General features: G+C 38.5%; 4 protein-coding genes across 4 annotated transcripts; 2 read left to right on the top strand and 2 right to left on the bottom strand.

Annotated features, from left to right (window-relative positions):
• Positions 1 to 9: 9 nt before the first annotated feature.
• Positions 10 to 2,509, top strand: LOC113493703 (apoptosis regulatory protein Siva). Its single transcript, XM_026871694.1, has 4 exons — positions 10 to 351; positions 432 to 601; positions 1,440 to 1,588; positions 2,274 to 2,509. Exons 1-4 carry the CDS (start codon positions 243 to 245, stop codon positions 2,311 to 2,313), a joined length of 468 nt encoding a protein of 155 aa, XP_026727495.1. The 5' UTR covers positions 10 to 242; the 3' UTR covers positions 2,314 to 2,509.
• A 37-nt stretch (positions 2,510 to 2,546) lies between these two features.
• Positions 2,547 to 11,361, bottom strand: LOC113493705 (cytochrome b5-like). Its single transcript, XM_026871696.1, has 4 exons — positions 11,053 to 11,361; positions 6,859 to 6,947; positions 6,286 to 6,396; positions 2,547 to 4,247 (listed from the first exon to the last, which is right to left on the bottom strand). Exons 1-4 carry the CDS (start codon positions 11,167 to 11,169, stop codon positions 4,172 to 4,174), a joined length of 393 nt encoding a protein of 130 aa, XP_026727497.1. The 5' UTR covers positions 11,170 to 11,361; the 3' UTR covers positions 2,547 to 4,171.
• Positions 11,362 to 13,486: 2,125 nt separating this feature from the next.
• Positions 13,487 to 14,440, bottom strand: LOC113493704 (CDGSH iron-sulfur domain-containing protein 3, mitochondrial). Its single transcript, XM_026871695.1, has 3 exons — positions 14,230 to 14,440; positions 13,811 to 14,037; positions 13,487 to 13,740 (listed from the first exon to the last, which is right to left on the bottom strand). The coding sequence occupies exons 1-3, from the start codon at positions 14,281 to 14,283 to the stop codon at positions 13,608 to 13,610; spliced, it is 414 nt and encodes a 137-aa protein (XP_026727496.1). The 5' UTR covers positions 14,284 to 14,440; the 3' UTR covers positions 13,487 to 13,607.
• A 96-nt stretch (positions 14,441 to 14,536) lies between these two features.
• LOC113494062 (cell division cycle 7-related protein kinase-like) lies at positions 14,537 to 18,538 on the top strand. The gene is made up of 9 exons (XM_026872198.1): positions 14,537 to 15,200; positions 15,382 to 15,607; positions 15,716 to 15,809; positions 15,946 to 16,088; positions 16,168 to 16,288; positions 16,356 to 16,442; positions 16,521 to 16,743; positions 17,181 to 17,389; positions 17,599 to 18,538. Exons 1-9 carry the CDS (start codon positions 15,071 to 15,073, stop codon positions 17,743 to 17,745), a joined length of 1,380 nt encoding a protein of 459 aa, XP_026727999.1. The 5' UTR covers positions 14,537 to 15,070; the 3' UTR covers positions 17,746 to 18,538.
• The last annotated feature ends 9 nt before the right edge of the window (positions 18,539 to 18,547 follow it).

An 18,547-nucleotide genomic window follows, 5' to 3' on the forward strand; every position in this document is an offset into this window, starting at 1 on the left:
CAAAAAAAACCAAACATTATATTTTGCCGTACTGATGTCAATTGCGACGTTTGATGAATAAGTAAATAGGATTTGATTAAAACAATTCCAAATTTTATTTAAACTGTTAGTCGCAGAGTACTTTCTTAATCGGTAGCTGTAAGTTTAAGTATAGCTCAACGGACTTAACCGAGCAATAGACACGGAAGAAATTAAAATAACTTATAAAACACTGAAACAATAGCTTGCCACATTTTAATGCAATGGCAAAAAGATCCAATCCATTCACCGAAGATTTTATACCTCAAAGCAAAATGCATGTGGGCATTAAGCAGTACAATAATAATGAAGATCGACTGAAAAAAGTTTACGGTAAAATTATCTATCTTTGCTTTACTCATACGTCTGGCATTAGAGTAATGGAATACAAAACTTTTCAAAATGTTATCCAGAGAAAACGCTGCTGCTTCTATTCAGAGGTGCCAAGAAGTGTCCAACGTCGGAATTATGCAATATCGAAGACAGGAAGAAAACAGATATGATGACTAGCGCTGATAATCATAGCAGGATGAAACAGTTATTTATAGGCAAAGATGGTACTCTATTGCACATTGGTAACATGGTAAGTAACTTATTTGTAATTTAAACTGTAGCCCAAACATGTCTACCCACTTTTAATTAACAATAATTTTTTGGACTTATCTTCACTCAGGAAAATTATGTAACTTTAAAATAAGTTCTTATTCTTTAAATTGGACAGTCAAATAATTAAATCCTTACCTACCTAGTCAATGTTGATGACAGATTCTGCTAATTTACTTAAGCAGTGCCTGGGTTTTCCCTAATAAATGACATTAATTTTAAATAAGATCAGACAGATCACTGATGGTTGTACCTACCTACAATTCGTAAAAGATTGACCTAATCTTTTCAATAAAAAATATCCAAATATATCGAATATTGTAAATGTAACCTAGAGATATAAACATTCAGCAATTTAGGAAAATAGGTACTAGTCTTGACAAGTCTGCCTGACCATAACTCAAAACTTTAAAGGATACTGCTGTGGATTTGTTTGTAGTTAGGGTTTTCCAAATAACAAGATAAAGTTGACTTAGTTGTTAATACTGGGCTATAGAAATATTTATATTTTGATGTAATTATATATGAAGACGTAAAAGTTACTTATATATAATATCTGTCATGTCTTTCAAGGATTGTTGCAGGAGGATACATACTGTGAATAGCTGAAACCACTAAACTCTTTTGGCAAACATATATCTTTAATTTTTTTGGCCAATTCATGGCTACTAACATAATAATAAAAAAAGATAATACCTTAAACAGAAAACTCTTACACAATTAGCAAACTGGAACATTCTCTATAATTGTAACTGTTACTCTACCTAAGAACTATGTGTGTTATCAATATACCTATGTATCCTTTTAAATATTTTAAGATAAGCGGGACATTAGGAATAAAGCAATGTTCCTGTGGCAGTGGAGCTGAATCTCAGTGCGCCTACTGTGAGGTGGACCTGTGCAGCGAGTGCCAGCACAACTGTGACCGCTGTAAGAAAGGGTACTGCTTGCACTGTACTACCACCAGGTGAGATTATATCTGTTGGTTTCTGAAATAAATGGGATTACTCTCAATGTATGCAGCAACCATTAGCTTCTGTTGTTCCTAACAACAACCAAAGCTTACTTAACTGTTGTTTACTTTATGTACTTTAATATGTAGACTACTATTAATAATAATTTATCTTTGTTACAATTTTTTTCAATATAGTTGACAATATGCATCAGGGAATAGGGTCCAAGCTGCTAGTGGGTGATTTGGTCACCAGAAATGACGCAATTCATTATTCGCACTGCGTTCAGAAGTACGCCCACATGCACTCGGCTTTCTGGATCAAATCCTTGTTCCATGCGCCTTAAAGAAGTCCATGTAGCCCTTAGATTTCACAACAGTCGGGACATGTGGGTAACCTTCTGACCTGATTCCAAAATATAAAATTTGGCTGAAATTATAATATAACTGATAGGTACATGATTGGACAGCAGAGGAATATTAACATTTTTATTTTATTTATTAATTTAAAGTTATAATAGATTTCTATTAATCGACTTAAAAATCGAAGCGACATTGGTGAAATAAAATTATAATTAACATTATAACTTCATATTGTACAACATTGTACATGTTCTACTGGCTCATCTAACACTTACAAAGTTTTTATCAATTCGAAATTATCTTGTTTGTGTTGATTGATTTTATTATTATTTTTCAGATTGGAAGATTCTGAAGTATGCGTGTCCTGTTATAGTTAGGTAAATATTTACAATACAGATGAGTTGGTATGCCGCATGAGCTTAAATGAGACATCCCATAAACAAACATTTCATTATAACCCAAAAACGATACAGGGATTGTTAGCAAGGCGGTTTGTTATATATACGTAAGTTTTAATTGTTTATCGTAAAAGTATGTGTAGCTTAAACATTAATAAATTATAAAAGACTGGAACTAAATGTAATAACATAAAATAGAAATAAAACACATATTAGAATAAAACTGTTTATGCATAACAACATAAATTATAAAACTTCAGTAACATAAGAAAAATGAATTTCAGGCATATTCATTATAAAATGAATTCTCAAAGTAATACACCATGGTACCCTCGAAATAGATCCACTGCACAAAGACACAACATGATCACTATTCTAAACGTCTAGGCACTTACATTGGTTACAAACATAGAACATCTTCAAAACACTTATTTTGTGCATCATTTGTCATACTGGAACCACAACAAGTCAATGGACACCATACTATATATTACTATGTATATATTATTATTTAATTGACATTGTCATCATACAATTCCTTAAGCTGGGCATTTTATATCATATAGAATTCAGCACCTAAATATACCCCCATCCATTCACACAAATAATAATAAAGTGTTATTCCTCTCCACAGACCAACTAGCGTTTATAAAATGCTATGTTGACGTAAATATTAAAAGCACATAGCGAAAGTAACCTCAGTGCATCACTGAATATGAAATAGCATTTTGTTTTCGTCTTAACAAGTAAAAGAAAAAAACCCATCTTTCGCTTATTCTCCTAATAAAGTCTTAATCACCTAAACTATCAAGATTTAAGTTCAAACTGGCATCGTTGAGGCGAAAAAATGATAACTGACGATGAGCATAAATCAAGCAGGTATTAAGAGTCAAGGTTACACAGCGTAGAGCCCCATACACTTCTTACATATATCATTATGTTTATACAATGAATGCTACTGGCAATGTTAATAATCCGGTATTCAATAAAATACCTTCAATGTATAGAAATAGTGCTTGTTCTGAGTCGGTTACAAACGTCACCGACAGTATAATGTCGTACGTATAGTATACCGGGACTATACAGATTGCCAATAACATGAACATAATATAAATCAATCTGTCTCATAATAATGTAATCACATCTACTTTCGTAGAAATAAATATTTATAGGCTTTATAAATGTATCTATTGATAGTTATTGTTGTATACTAGGTCGACAACCTTTGGTGTCGATTGCCAAGATGCACTCCCTTATTCACTTAAAACTTAAACATAGCCATTATAAATACCGAAATTGTTACTTGACATTTGCGTCAAACCCATAAAAAAAAACAAGATAGCGCCAACACTCCACCGCTCCGCACTTCCCAGCAGTTTGGCAAACTTATACACTTGTTACATTGTGATAGTAAGTGTTCCTATTGTATTGTGTCACTTTAAGTGGTTTATAGATTTCATAAATGAGTTTCATTTATGAAATCTAGATAGATAAAGAAAATTATAATGTTATAATGCTCCGGTTTGGGGCGCATTTTAAGCCTCTCGTGTTTATGTCTTCTGTCAGAAATGCAGTGTAAATCTGATGAGGCGAAAATCCTCAGAGAACATCTGAGGAACGTAGGAGAGACGCCCGCTTAATAAATTCACCAGTTGTGTATCTGATGTTTTCTTACACGATTCATAGCTAATATCATTATAAACGATATTATATGTGGTGAAATATACGAAGTCGTAGTCTTGGACAATAATTAGTCAGTTTGTTTTACCTATGAATACATAAGGTTAGCACAATGTAGTGCGCGGCGGCGGCGGGCGGCGGGCGGGTCGCGGCGCGGCTACGCGAACAGGTACCGGTACAGGATGGTGGCCGCCACGCCCAGCAGCAGCGGCGTCAGCCACGACGTCCACGCGCTGCGGGACACACAACATGCTCATACTGCGTCATACAAACATTGCAATACTCTATACGTACATACATGTACGACAAATTATCTACAGTTAGTGTTCATCCTATATGGTGGATTTATGAAAGGATTTAAAGGAGGCTAAAAGTAATTATTGCTTCGTAATTCCTATTAGGAAGGAATAATTACCTTATATCGTCATTCCAAACGTTCTGTTATGTTTAAATTGTTTCATTCATAACGACTACTTTCTCACACGTAATTATCGAGTTCAACTCCATCGAGATCAGTTAGGCCGGAAACTAGCCGGGAGATATCGATAAATAAGCGCCAGTAAACCGTTATCAATTACATAAATATGAATCCGCCTCGCGAAAGTTTCTAAAATCATATTCCAAAATTTTAGTTTTTAGACTTAGGTACGCATAATTGTTTATATTATCGAAAGGAGTGTTTACATCCACGGTTCGTAAATCCATTATAGTCTCAAGCAATAAAACTTCCTAAATCATTATTTGGGTCAGTTATTAAACAAATAAACTTTTTTCGCATTAAGAAAGTTTGAGAAACAGTTTTCATTCCTTTGTTACGTAGATAATTTGCTGTAAGTTAATTATTTTGAAAGGTTATTTTCTGATCTTACTCTATTAAATATACTTGGCATTTGCATCACAGAATGCCTTCAGTTATTAACACAACAAATTGCAGTATAGTATAATAGTTAGCACCCTGTTAGCGTGCATGATTAGCACAGGCCGGTGTAAACCTAGCAACACTTACACACGCTTATGCTATGTATTGTATATTGACATAAAATAGTTGATACCTTAACATAAGTCCACATCAGTAAAAATAAAAATAAACATGGGTCTGTGTAACAAAAACAAAATAACGGAGGATGTTAAAAAGGACATTCAGAAATAATGAGGCGGTGGTAATACTATGCACTTTATTAGGCAATAATCACAATACATTACGATAGGCATCGCTATGATAAGAAAATAAACAGCACCAAGTGACAAGGCTAGCCGGCTTCATCTCTTACAAATCTAAATAAAACAAACTTGTGACTTAACCATGACAAAAGCATTCGTCTAAAACTAATGGAATTCGTAAAGAGATCTCGTAGCGAGTTAAAATAACTGATATATATTTATATTTATATTGTGTTGAACACTATAATTACTTACATACTCTACTAGGCAAGCGTGTACAGATCTTTATAAATCACAATCGGTTACGTGGCATTATGAATAGGTTAATACTAGTAGTGAGCGATGTAGTCATTACACAGAACCATGTGCGCGTGCGCATGATGAAAGTACAGCGAGTGTTTGCGTTAGTGTTGGTGTGCCGTCAGCAACGACACATCGAGCTGTTAGCGCCATGTGCCGGGAATGGAAGTGGAATATTTGTGACCCGTCATCCAACGCATGCTCATCTAATAACACAAATGATGCAAGTACCAAATATCAGAGATAAAATCGATGTTAGTAAACCCGTGGTATCAGATCTGTTCGTATTGTACACATGTTACCCGGATGACCTGCCATCCGGTTTCCATTTTCTCATTGTACACATGTCAGCATGATAACGTTATTCGATCTTGATATCCTCCGGGAACAAATATTTCAATTCCAAAAGACTTCTCTATACCAATGAATGAAGGTATATTTTTAGACATGACATCCTGTTTTTACAAGATATTACAAAATGCTTCTGTAGAGTGTTATCTAAGATAAAAAGAATTATGTTCTGTCCAGCGTAATCAGTAAAACAAATTAGGCGCTCGCGTTAATTAGTAACAAGTTCACTCGAATTATAATGGATCTACCTACAAAAGCACAACATAACATCGTGTAATATGATAATAGTAAGTACACCCGCCGGATAACGAGACACTCGTATGTAAACACTCGTATCAGTGCATTGATGTCTGATGTGAGTGTGTGGCGTCGTCCGGCGGGCGCGCCGCGAGTGGCGCGGGGGTGGCGCGTGGCGGGTGCGGGTGGTGGTGGGCGTGGAGGAACTAGGCGACTACGCACTTGCCCTGCTCCTGCGCCTGGTCGTTGCTCCACTGCGGCGCAAACGCGTTCTTGCTCTGCACGCGGTCCGCCTCCACCAAATCGCCGATCTTATACTTCTCCATGAGAGATCTACGATATGAGATATAAAATCTTGTAAATTGATCATTAAATATAAACTTGATTACCTACTAATGACATTTAACTATACCTACAATTTACGAAGCAAATATAATAAACCTGTCACAGGAAATCTGTATGACAATCATTGATCAATAATAGGTAATAGCAAATGCACACAGAAACGCATTGTACCTTTCAGATTATTAGAACAATCATGCAATAAAAATCAGAAACAATAGTTATATTAAATAGGTACAGATTTTTATCACGTGCTTTTCATTTAATAGTTGAATAGATTTAATTGCTACGCAAATTAGGTGAGTAACTATAAGTATTTATGTAGAAAAACTGGTTTTACGTCTATACCTTAAAGATGTGTCGAAACAAACTTGAAATATAAATACGGTGCCGTTGCTGAATCTGATTTAATTAAAAATATATTAAAATAGGTATCCAATTTGACTGTCCTACCTGGCCTCCGAGCTGTGGCTCACATCCTCGAAGGACTCCGTAGCGTCCTGGCCGCCCTTCTCCAGGAGGACCTCCTCTCCACCGGGATGCTGCGAACACCACAAGCCTTACTTTACTAATTACATTCTCCTGCTCATATCATTCATACAAGACCACAAGCACGTGCTACGGGGAAATAGAAATAGCTCAAGTATAATACTTGAAACAGGTTTCCATTGTAGTATTGCACCACACACCGACATCTTCGTTCCTCGTGTCTTGGCGCGTGACACTGTGGAGAACGTTGTTCTGATAATACTTTACCTATTCCTATTTATGCGCGCCATTACAAATATAAATTATTATTTCTTTCAATAATTAATTAAAGTAAGTAATGAGGCGGTGACCGCTTTAAAATTTAGTTCATTATACTTAATGTATACGACAGCCTGGTGCGTGTCACTGTTAAAGGTTTGAAATGTTAATTACTATGCGACTTACCAACAGAAAAGGTTTTTTTTTAATACTACTATGTCGAATAAGGTGGGTTGTTCGACGACGGCAGTAATCATGAAAACTCAGTAGTACCTCAAACCGTGTACCGTTAAATGGTCGAGTTTACAATTCGGCACAACTATCTAACAAATAACGTTTGCAATAGAACATTTTTCACTACCTAAAGTAGGTAGAGGTAGAGTAGTTATATCACCATCATCATCATCTCAGGTCGAGCTATAATAGTCAGCTAAATAAATGCCTGCGCGACCACATCAGGAACGAGGCGAACATATGTACCACACTGATAGGGTCATGCGAGTGTGACCCAAATAAACCCGCTAAGTATTTCTAAATTATTTTATCTTTGTTTTACATGTACACCTACCTGTGTCGCTAATCTAAAATTTAATTATCATTCCAAATTGATGACGTGTTCACATGGTGAAACTTAATTGATAATATTGGTGTCTCAACAGCTCTCTACCTATCGTTGATTAAGCCTATGACAATACAATTACAGCCAATCGATAACAGAAAAAACGAATATTATTAGTTTTGGACAATGCGTCATTTTTCCAATTATTCGATTTAAGTAAGTTTGTTAAGATTTAAGGAATTTTAAGTTCAATTATTTTTAGCGTTATTAAAGCTATTGGTTAGGTTAGTTTCTCGTCGAGTTCTCAAGTGATATTAATAATGATAAAGAAGTGCAAGTCGTCTGACGGATAACGCAATGTCACCCATGGTTGGCGGCGCAAACGTTCTGTGGAGATAACGGCTACCGGCCGTGAACCGCGTGAACGTGACCGGCAGAAGTGGCAGTGTCACACTCATCACGAGATACAGCGCAACTTGGGACAACATAGTATAATTTGCTAGTTAGGTTCACCCACATGTTCACATGGCTTCATAAAATTAAATTCCTCCTTAATGACAGTGCATACTTCCTGCGAAAATTGGCTTAATATAAATAGGGAAATATATATTTGTGCCAAATAAAAACAACACGACTTGGTTACAAAAAAGAATGCATAAGTTTATGATAACCCGATATTTCTGTTTTATCCTTGTTCCCTAGCTTCATTTGTTATAGTCAACAGAAGGTTCTTATAAAAGAAAAAAAAATAAGAAGAAAAGAGGAAAATGAAAGGAAAATTAGAAGAATTCAGAATACTTTTGCAATAAGCTGATGGTCATTTGTTGGATCTATCTCCGCCCCCAATAATATAAAGACACCGGGAACAGGACCTACGTAGTGAGACCGCGGGGCACAGCTAGTTTTTCTTATAATAAATTATTTTCAGCTATGAACCTTTTAAATTGCTTAATAGCAAGAGTTTAACAGTAGATACTCATGAAGGTTTTAGCTGTGAAACGACTTCGCGACGAAGATGTTTTCTGAAGCCCATTATTGAATGTAGGTCACGACACCACGAAGATAGTTAAGCTCATGCCCCGCGCCGCCGCGCCGCCTGCATTCCAGCGGTAGCCTGAACGGCAAAATGAGAAATTCCATCGCTTCTTCACGACTGGGCTCATAATTGTGACATACCGGAGCGTTCAAGTATGCAAAGAATATTAAGCATTGGTTTGATTAAACAACAGGGCAAGTTTTATGTCTTCGCAACTCTAAATAGCTTTTGTATGAAGTTTAAATTAATGTCTACAACATTAACTATTTTACCCGAGAAAATCCTCATCTCGATAGACTTTCTCCGCCCTGGAAAAGGCAGAGAGGTATGCCGAACCTTTACCGGCTAAACCACCGGAGTGCTTCACCCTTTTGTTGTACCTGAGACAACAGAAATGGGATGTAAAAGCAACATTAATGTTATTTTGTTTCGCCATCGTCTTTGCCTTTGAATTTGGTTAGCAGGCTTCCTCTGTTTTCGGCCAAAGTCCATTTATGGTGGTCTGGAGCGACGGGTGTGGTAAGCACCATGCTTAGACCACACTCGATGATTATTCTTTTCTTACAGTCATGTGTTTGAATTTATTTATGTACTTTGAGGCCTTTTTCCCGTTGAGGGGCAGAAAGACAAAAAATTGGTCAGGGCTTATCACTGGGCTGTCGCTGATATAAGTCCGCTTCGAAGTTACAAGTTGGTTTTAATTTATTTCAACATTCGGGACTGTGTGGCGACGGGCGCGAGCTCCGATCGGAGCCGAGTGTCGCTGTGCAGAATTGACCAGACGACCTCAACGACGCCTCTCTTCGTCACTCAATTATTTATGTATTACGGACGAGACCACTTTGTACACACGCTACTACAATTAGGTATACTGATAGTTGATAGGCAACTGAAAATGGGTTAACAACATAAAATTAACAGTTTAAATACTAATCTACTAATTAACTACCTTGTTTATATGACAGTCTAGAGACGTTTAACCTGTCAATTTGGATGTCATACACTTGTAATGTTGTTGATGTTAAACAATTATAAAATATAGTATAAATAGGGAAGCTATTAATAACTATAAGAAAACATTAGAGTTTTAATTTGTACCTTGTAATATTATGTAATTATCTACTGTACTACGTAAACAATGTGTAATAAATCCAATTTTTCTCAAAACCTCGAAATAACGTGGGAAAATAAGATATATTTTTTTTGCGTTCTTGACTAGCTACCTGCGTGACCTTAATCATTATGTCTTGTGTCATTAAACTTGGACTTGTTATGTACGGCCGCTTTCTGAGAGAAGTGTGAACATTATTTTCAAGTGACATAATAGTGACTGGCAAGATTTTTACTTATCAAATAGCCTAGGACACTAACAAATAAAGTGGTACTATTAGTAAATTTAAATTACAAAATTAACCATTTGATAAAAAAAGTATCCAAAGAAAAAAAATAAAGTGGTTAGAAACAGAACATAGCGCACAATATATTTGCTGCCTGTCCACTTAGACATCAACAGTTGCTAAACGAAGGAACCAAAAAACTTGTTTTTGGACTGCAACATGAATACTGATCAAAACAACTCAAGTGGTTTAAACACACTGAGTGTCATATAGGTCGACATCAATACCATTGCATAAATTTTTCACAATACAGTAAAATATCTATATTTAAAGCTAGTCAACTGGCTAGTTGGTTAGCTACTAATCAAGCTTTTTGGACTATTATGCTTTGCTTGAATGGCAATTATGTGAAGGTGGGACATCTAACAAGTAGAGAATATTATTTAAAAAAAATGTTACAAAAGACCAGGACCTGGCCTATGCCATACATACTGGTTGCCTGCCAAATGTGCTCTTATATTCCTAGTATAGCCCATATATTCTCATAGCTCTACTGAATATTAGCTGAGATGGCTGTTTGTGTTTCTCATAGGATTATGGGAATGTAACCATAGTATAGGATTTCTATGGTTACATCCTTAGGATTCTTTTAACCATGAACAATGTGTGTACATTTCAAGGAATGGAATTTATTTATTTCATAATTTAATGCAATTACATAAAATATGTTAATTTAATAACATAAAGTAATATCTCAAAACAATTTGCAAGTTAAATTATAGAAGAAATAATGTTCCACTAAAATGTAAGCATATTGAACTTGTTGGAAAAACGAGCCTCATGGCAAGGCTTTACATTCAACCAATATAAGTTTCACCAGAATGTTCTCCTCCACGCAATTGAAATCTTCATAGTCATTAAATGTATTCAAGATTTAAAATGACACCAGTTGAGGATGGCTTACTGACCTCTGCAAGGAACTTTGTGACGTCGTACACCTCGTTGTGAATGATAAGCACTGCGTCTTTACGTGTGCAGCGAGACTTCAGCTCCTCGCGAGTGAATAACTTGGGCTGCTCTTCCATTGTAGTTGACTTTGCTAGGTTCCCGCTTCACGTTGACCAAAAGTTGGCCTTTTAGTGCCCGCACACTACACTAAACAATTAGGCACTAGATACAAGCGCACAGCCTTAGTATACCCGTGACGACGTTTAGCCGTGAGCACTACGATCCTACAGCGTTTGATTAGGATATGTTTAAGAATATATAGCGATAGCAGCTCACCGTCACAGTAGGGACAGAGCGAGTCGCGATAACGTCAACGTTGTCACTCTAGAGATGTGAACATAATTGCTTTAAACATTTAAAAACCGTAAAACCGGTTTTTATTTCGACAATTTACCCGACAATTTATATTCTCTAATTTCATACAGTTGCTGCTGGAACTACTCTATACATTTGTAATAGGATTTAATAAAAACGTCTCGCGTCCGGGGTTTCAGGGCGAGAGGAAGTGGGAACCGTTCGCCACCTTCTGCGAAGCAGTCATATTAGTAACTCAAATGATGGTTACTCAGCACAAGGTGAAAAGTCTCGATTGTGTGGATTCCTTTGGGAATCAGAAGCTGCGTGATGACAAACAGCGCGGGCAAGGGTTTGCGGACGATGAGTGTTAGCTCGCAGTCGGACTAGGACCAGACCTGTGCCATTGGCTACGTTCGTGTTCCACGTTCGCTTCAAAGAAAGAGAGGAGTCTTTGATGATTTCTCATCCGCAAAAAAGGTAATAGACAAGAAAAGTACAATTTACCTTAAAACTTGTCTACTTACAAAAAAAATATCAAAATTTCCAAGTACTTTGTACAGACCCCAGGGATTAAGACGCTAACAAACTGATAACTGGTAAAAATACGAGCAGCATTTTAGGAAAACTATTTAATATTTAATCAATCGATAAAAAAATAGTTCATTCGTACCGTCATTTAGTAACTTGAAAATTGATTTAAGTAGGTACCATCTTTTTTTTTCGGATAAAATTACAAGTTTTCTTCCTTTGCTTTGTGCTGAGCAGAAGGGAGTATGCAGACTTCTACTGACTAAAACCCACCCATGGTCCTGCCCTTGCCCTTCGCGTACCGGGGCCACGGTAACCTTTTCGGACAATCTCGCTGCCACGGCAGGCATTAATCAGGCGACGCAGAGCCGCGCATGAGCGTGCTCTCCTGCCCTGACAAGGGATCTAGGTGACGGCATGGCTGTGGTCCTGATCGGGCGGCGCGTCCGACGTCCTTTGTGCCGCGTCCACGAGTGAGTTCGATTCGAGCCCGCAACTAGTTGAACCAACTTGATTTTATTTTACCACCTTATGTAACAAAAATACCTCTGTTTTTTTTGTAAACATATACCTACCCGGGTTTTCACAAAATAAATTATTTTTTATCTTTCAACGTTCAGATGAACTAGCGACGGCTCACAGTTGACTCGGTGCGCGTTCAACTGAACTTAGCAAATTCATTTATTTAAAAAGATTTTGCTGTCGGTTACTTTCAAATTCATTCAAAATGTATAATTAATAATAACTGCATAAGTTGGAATAGTTATGCAACGAGCCCTGCATTTGTGTCGTGGGGGTTATTCAAGCAATTCAAACATGCCGCCGGGTATAACTACTGCAGCAATAAAATCCGCTGTACCTCCGATCGCAACCCTAACAAAAGTTTATAAATTTACCACGACACTACTAGATAGATAAAATAATAAAACGTTTAGGTATATAAAGTACAAATAGCATGACATTTTAAAATTAATTTCTTCTTTATTTTTTGGTCCTTATGGGTGGCAGTTAATTTTCATAAAGTTTTTGAGTCGAAAAGCCAATAAATTAGTGATTACTATACAGTAATTAGGACCAATGGTTTTTGGTTCAAGTTATATTATTATGTATATTTGGCGATGTCGATATTCCGATACATTTGTATCGATATTATTTTTCAGAGTTCCTATGTGTTTGAATATGATAAAAACGTGTAATAAAAACGGAAACTATTGTGTGTCTAGTCGTGTCAGCAACTATCACAAGGCCGCAAGGGTATTAATAGCAAGTAGAATGATAGAGGCATGTGAGGTTTCGTGAACTTGCAGATCACATCACGGCAAAGATATCTACCTGCTGGTCCAAAGCACATTTTCTATTTACTTGTGAAGCGATTTCAATTTTTGACAAGAGATGACGCGTCTGCGACTTGTTCTCGTCGTAACGTTTTCTCTGTCTTGCTCATGTAGCTTGGCATGTCTATCAGGTGTGATAAAAATAATTGTTGAAGGTTAAATTAGGACCAATTTTTATGAAGTTGGTACTTAGACTTGCCGTAACACTGATTGATAAATTATAAAAGCCATACTGTATCAGACAATAAATATCAATGCTTTATTTTGTGAACTCAGCACATTAACAAAAGGACAACAAATACTATACTAACATGATGTAACTACACAAAAGGCTATGTGTGATCCAGTCCAGTATTCTACAGTCTGACAGTGCCTGCTTCTTGAACATCCTTCTGTTTGTGTGCCCCGTCACAGAATGGTCTGTTTTTAGTTTGTTTACAGTTGCATAACCAGTAATCTTTAGTCTTTTCTACTGTAAATCTTACAGGCCTGTAACATATGAAATAAATTATTGTTTCTTACATAAAAAAAACCTAAAGCAATATTGAAACAAACTAACCTTTGTGTTACTTTAAGATAGTGGTCTTTGTGTGTCCCATCACAAAGCGGCTGGGATTTGGATCGTCCACATAGGCACCAATGATATGTTTTCCCAGCTTCCAGTGTCAGTTTGAATGGTTTCTTGTCATACACTACACCATTGTCTTTTTGGTTTGAGGCTGTGTAAGTTGATGCTAAGGGATTCTTTGGTATCTCTGGTTTTGAACCTTTAGTAGCATAGTTTTCCTAAAATAATAAACATAGATCTGCCATAAGAATAGGTTAGATATCCTTGACCTCAGCAGTATATTTGAGAATGGATATGCGATAATTTTTGTAATAAATCACACAATGAACAACTTTAAGCAAAATTTTAAGAAAATAAAAGAAATTTCATTTTTTAAGTTATACTCTTACTAATAAGTTGCGTAAACTTACCAATCTTATCAAATTTGTGAAAACTCTTGTCAGTTTAGGGTTTCTAGCAAACATGGTTTATCTTACAGACTTTTCTGCTTAAAAAGTGTCTATTTTATTGTGCTTACTGCTAAGGATTTCTTAAAAAATATGATAGAAGTTGCTGAGCATTAGTTTTCGTGGTTTTGGCCAGGTTTACGATGGTTCGAAGTGTTCGAACTTTTGAAGCTTGATTTCTGACATTCACGTCAAAGTTTGACAGTACGTCCCACACCAGGAGAAAACATAAAGGTGCGGCCTCATGCAGCCGCTCGACGCTCGTTTGCAGCGACAAATCTAGTCACGTGACTCCATTTTAAATTTTCCTCATGCAAACCACGATCCTGTGCTGCTGATCTCCTAACCTCATTTTTACCCCGTGGCAGTGATACTGGTGAGGTGATACAACTGTGTTTGATTCCATTATTAGCAGGAATTCATTTACAACCCGTGGCAGCATCACACTTCTCACCGCTCGCTCTCGAGTCCAGTCTCGATCTTTTCCCAGCGACAAAGCTCAACATCGTTAGCTTCGTTGATACATATCACGTGACCATTTCGAGTCGTGGGAAATTTAAAATGGGGTCACCACCAGATTTGTCGCTGCAAACGAGCGTCGAGCGGCTGCATGAGGCCGCACCTTAACTGCAACTGTGACAGGACTGCTTTTTCAATCAAAGACTTTAAAATCGTTCATTTCCATGACATCGTTTTACAAACTTCAAAGTATACACAATATTGTTTATGCATAAGTACGTGTTACAAGTAAATACAAAAAAAAACTTACAGTTTATACAATGTTTTTAGTGTTATGTAGTAAGTAATGTCTAGAATTAGAGGAATAGAAGTTAAAGTTCAAAAGGAAGTGTTACAAACACGCAAATATGGCCTTAATGAAATTCTCAAAAAGAAAAATGAGGACCAGTCTACTAATTCTAAAGATGATGTAGAAAGTAAGTAATTATTTTAAGTAATTCGTTGATTGTTGTGAGGACCGATGTTTGCATATGTCACAAATTATAGCTGTAATTACACAACATTTTAAGGTTAGGTTTATATATCAACACAGCGCTTAGACTAATAATGTTGTCATTTGAGTGATCCATCAGTAATTAAATGGTGTTTCCCTCTCAGAGCATCAAATAAAAGAGTTGCTACACAAATTACCGAGGTTAGACAAAATATTTGAAGTCCACCGAAAAATTGGAGAAGGCACATTCAGTTCAGTATATCTGGGATCATTGAGACAACACGCCAACTTGCCCGAAAGCGAGAAAAGATGGTTTGCGATAAAGCATTTGGTTCCAACGGCACACCCAGCTAGAATAGAACATGAACTGCGTTGCTTACAGGATATTGGGTTTGTATTCAGCATATATTGCTGCATCATTTAACTTTAAAATACAATAATAAATTCATTTATATAATAAAACAGCATTAAACTGATGCAAATCAATTTCCATTCCAGGGGAAAGGACCATGTGATAGGAGTAGAGCTGTGCCTTCGTAATTTAGACACAATAGTTTTTATAATGCCTTACATACCTCATAGAAAATTTTCTGTAAGTAAATATACATATGAGTAATATATTATTATTACCAATGAATGAAGTAGGAGCATATCATTCAGCATATATGGGTAATAAAAATATTTTTCTGTTTTGGTGCTATGTAGCAACTCTGTAAATGTATCCACAGGAGTATGTTGGAGAAATGGATGCGAGTGAGTTGAGGCAATACATGCGTGCGCTGATGGTCGCACTGCGGCACGTACACTCGTTCGGCGTCATCCACCGCGATGTCAAGCCCAGCAACTTCCTGTATGATCGTGACACCAGAAGGTAAGAAGTGCTTGTTGGCCAAGATGTTTCATAGGTAGTGATATAACTTGCTATATTAATATTGGGTATGGTGTGTCAGGTACCTGCTTGTAGACTTCGGCCTGGCCCAGCGTCTATGTCCTGCTCCTGAAGAACCTCCCGCGGCGTCGGACCCTCCCCCGGCACACACGAATGGCGTCCGTAAACGTACACGGGAAGAGGTAAACACATTATTTTTTATCATTATTCTAATACGACAGAGATATTGATTGGTCCTTGTTGTATTAGATTGAAGCCTCGTCAGTCGCGAAGCGGGTGGCGCTAGACCTGAGCACGGGCGCGCCCGTGGCGGCCCCGGCGGGGGCGGGGGCGGGGGCGGGCGCGGGGGGCGCGCGCTGCGCCTGCGCCGGCGCGGGCGCGGTGTGCGCGGGCTGCGCGGCGCGCGCGCCCCCGCGCGCCCCCCGCGCCGGCACGCAGGGCTTCCGGCCGCCGGAGGTGCTGCTGAAGTACCCGCACCAGACCACGGCCGTGGACGTGTGGGCGGCGGGCGTGGTGCTGGCCAGCGCGCTGACGGCGCGCTACCCGTTCTTCCGCGCGGGCGACGACGTGGCGGCGCTGGCCGAGCTGGCCGACCTGCTGGGCACGGAGCCGCTGCAGCGAGCCGCCGAGAGCCTGGGTACGACCTGCCGGCACAGAGTACTAAATAGTCACCTGCTACGTAACAGATACTTCACTCAGTACAAAATTTCCAATACCTACTGCTATAATAGCCTACTCCGTCGCGTCAGCAACCGCTGCATGCTAAAATGTGCCTAGCTACCCTAGCGTACAGTTGTGATTGCTTCGCACCGCGCGATTCCACTGCAATCGCAGGGCTGCATTTCGATTAAAATATCAACATAACTTTATGTGTCTAATCTAATTATTGAGGACTGTGAAAATGTTCTGACTTATAACAATATGTAGTGGTTTAAAATTGTTCATTTTCTAAAAAAAAACATTTATATTTTTCATAAAGAGGGCCTCGACCTTTGTTTCATATTTTTTTTTTAATAATAGATAAAAATAGTCTCAAGTTTTCTTAGATAATTATAAAATGCACATGTGTCGCAGGGCGGCGCGTGGTGACGTCCAGCGCGCGGCGCGGCCTGTGCCTGCGCAAGCTGGCGGCGCGCCTGCGCGGCGAGGCCCCGCCCCCCGCCGCGGCCCCGCCCCCGCCCTCCGCCGCCGCCCCGCCCATCTCCGCGGCCGTTGCTCCACCCGCCTGCGCGCGCTGTCGCCTTCCACGCGACCAGTGTCTTTGTCGGGACGAATTTAAAAAGGTATATCTATTAGGTATAAATTAAGAAAAGTAATGTATCGAGCTAGTCTGGGTGACGCACCCTTAGGATATAGTAAAGATATGGATGAAGCAGCAAGATTATAGCGGTCTTGCCTAATTCCGCCTGTGGCCAACCTTCTCCAGCCCATTATAAGCTATATGAATTCCTTCTTTCTTGCGTAACCCTGATTGAAAAAGCGTTTGTGTCAGGCGGAGGAGTTCGAGTCGTGTCGTTGCGTGGCGGGCTTCCCGGACGCGGCCTTCGCGCTGGCGGCGCGCCTGCTGGACCCCAACCCGCGCTCGCGTATCTCGGCCGCGGACGCTCTCGCGCACCCCTTCCTCGCCGACCACGACTGACGCAAGTCTTTACTTCATAACATTGGATATATTTCAATAACTCAACAAAAATATTTTGCTGATGTCTTTACCAATGTTCCAAAAATGCTGTTAAATAACAAACACAATTTCATGACTCATGAATTTGTTTTGTTATGTTAAGGGGCTATAATGCTATATTAACAAACCATTCGAACGACTCGCGACATCTACTAAACTACCATTGAACCCTTGGTAATCTGTTCATTCTGCTCATGTATCAGTGTCGCCAGGCCTTCGCGCGGAAGGCTTACAGTGGCCCTGTCTATCAATTTGTGACTAATGCACCTCTTGCAATACCAAATTCTGACAGGTATAAATGTTGTATCATGTAAAACGCCATCATTAAGTACATATTATTATTGGCTCTAATGCAAAACATCCAGTATACCGTGGGGTCGATCTGCCGGAGACGTGACGTATTAACTCGTAACATACAATAAAGTATTCACCTTTAAGTTTGTTATCATTGTGTGGAGGCCTAGCGGCGGCTGGTCGCCCGCGGGTGTCGGTGGAGTGCCTTACGCTGATGTGTTATTGGGAGTTGCGCGGCCGTGCCGATTACTTTCATTGTTGATTAGTTATAATGGGGATCTCAGAGTTTAACTTTAAGTTACAAATAGTACAAAGTAGAGTAATAATGGCGCATGAGCCGCACGTTGTAACTTGCTATTTATTAAATGTTAAAAAAAGTGCCTTTGTACTTGTGTTCAGGAGAATGTTGTTATGTTACCTCATTGTTAACAACTTTCTTTAATAAAGATTAAGATATATATTTGGTTTT

The sequence above is a fragment of the Trichoplusia ni genome, chromosome 5, assembly GCF_003590095.1.
Source record: "Trichoplusia ni isolate ovarian cell line Hi5 chromosome 5, tn1, whole genome shotgun sequence".
NCBI classification, from domain to species: domain Eukaryota; kingdom Metazoa; phylum Arthropoda; class Insecta; order Lepidoptera; family Noctuidae; genus Trichoplusia; species Trichoplusia ni.

Coding starts and splice junctions, on each gene's coding strand:
- LOC113493703 (XM_026871694.1), top strand. CDS start 243: ATGGCAAAAAGATCCAATCCATTCACCGAAGATTTTATACCTCAAAGC. Junction 352..431: donor TCGACTGAAAAAAGTTTACG/GTAAAATTATCT, acceptor AATGTTATCCAG/AGAAAACGCTGCTGCTTCTA. Junction 1,589..2,273: donor TTGCACTGTACTACCACCAG/GTGAGATTATAT, acceptor ATTATTTTTCAG/ATTGGAAGATTCTGAAGTAT.
- LOC113493705 (XM_026871696.1), bottom strand. CDS start 11,169: ATGGAAGAGCAGCCCAAGTTATTCACTCGCGAGGAGCTGAAGTCTCGC. Junction 6,397..6,858: donor AGCCACAGCTCGGAGGCCAG/GTAGGACAGTCA, acceptor CTCATATCGTAG/ATCTCTCATGGAGAAGTATA. Junction 4,248..6,285: donor CAGGCGCAGGAGCAGGGCAA/GTGCGTAGTCGC, acceptor TGTGTCCCGCAG/CGCGTGGACGTCGTGGCTGA.
- LOC113493704 (XM_026871695.1), bottom strand. CDS start 14,283: ATGTTTGCTAGAAACCCTAAACTGACAAGAGTTTTCACAAATTTGATA. Junction 14,038..14,229: donor TCACAAATTTGATAAGATTG/GTAAGTTTACGC, acceptor TTATTATTTTAG/GAAAACTATGCTACTAAAGG. Junction 13,741..13,810: donor TATCTTAAAGTAACACAAAG/GTTAGTTTGTTT, acceptor CATATGTTACAG/GCCTGTAAGATTTACAGTAG.
- LOC113494062 (XM_026872198.1), top strand. CDS start 15,071: ATGTCTAGAATTAGAGGAATAGAAGTTAAAGTTCAAAAGGAAGTGTTA. Junction 16,089..16,167: donor TATGATCGTGACACCAGAAG/GTAAGAAGTGCT, acceptor ATGGTGTGTCAG/GTACCTGCTTGTAGACTTCG. Junction 16,289..16,355: donor GTAAACGTACACGGGAAGAG/GTAAACACATTA, acceptor TTGTTGTATTAG/ATTGAAGCCTCGTCAGTCGC.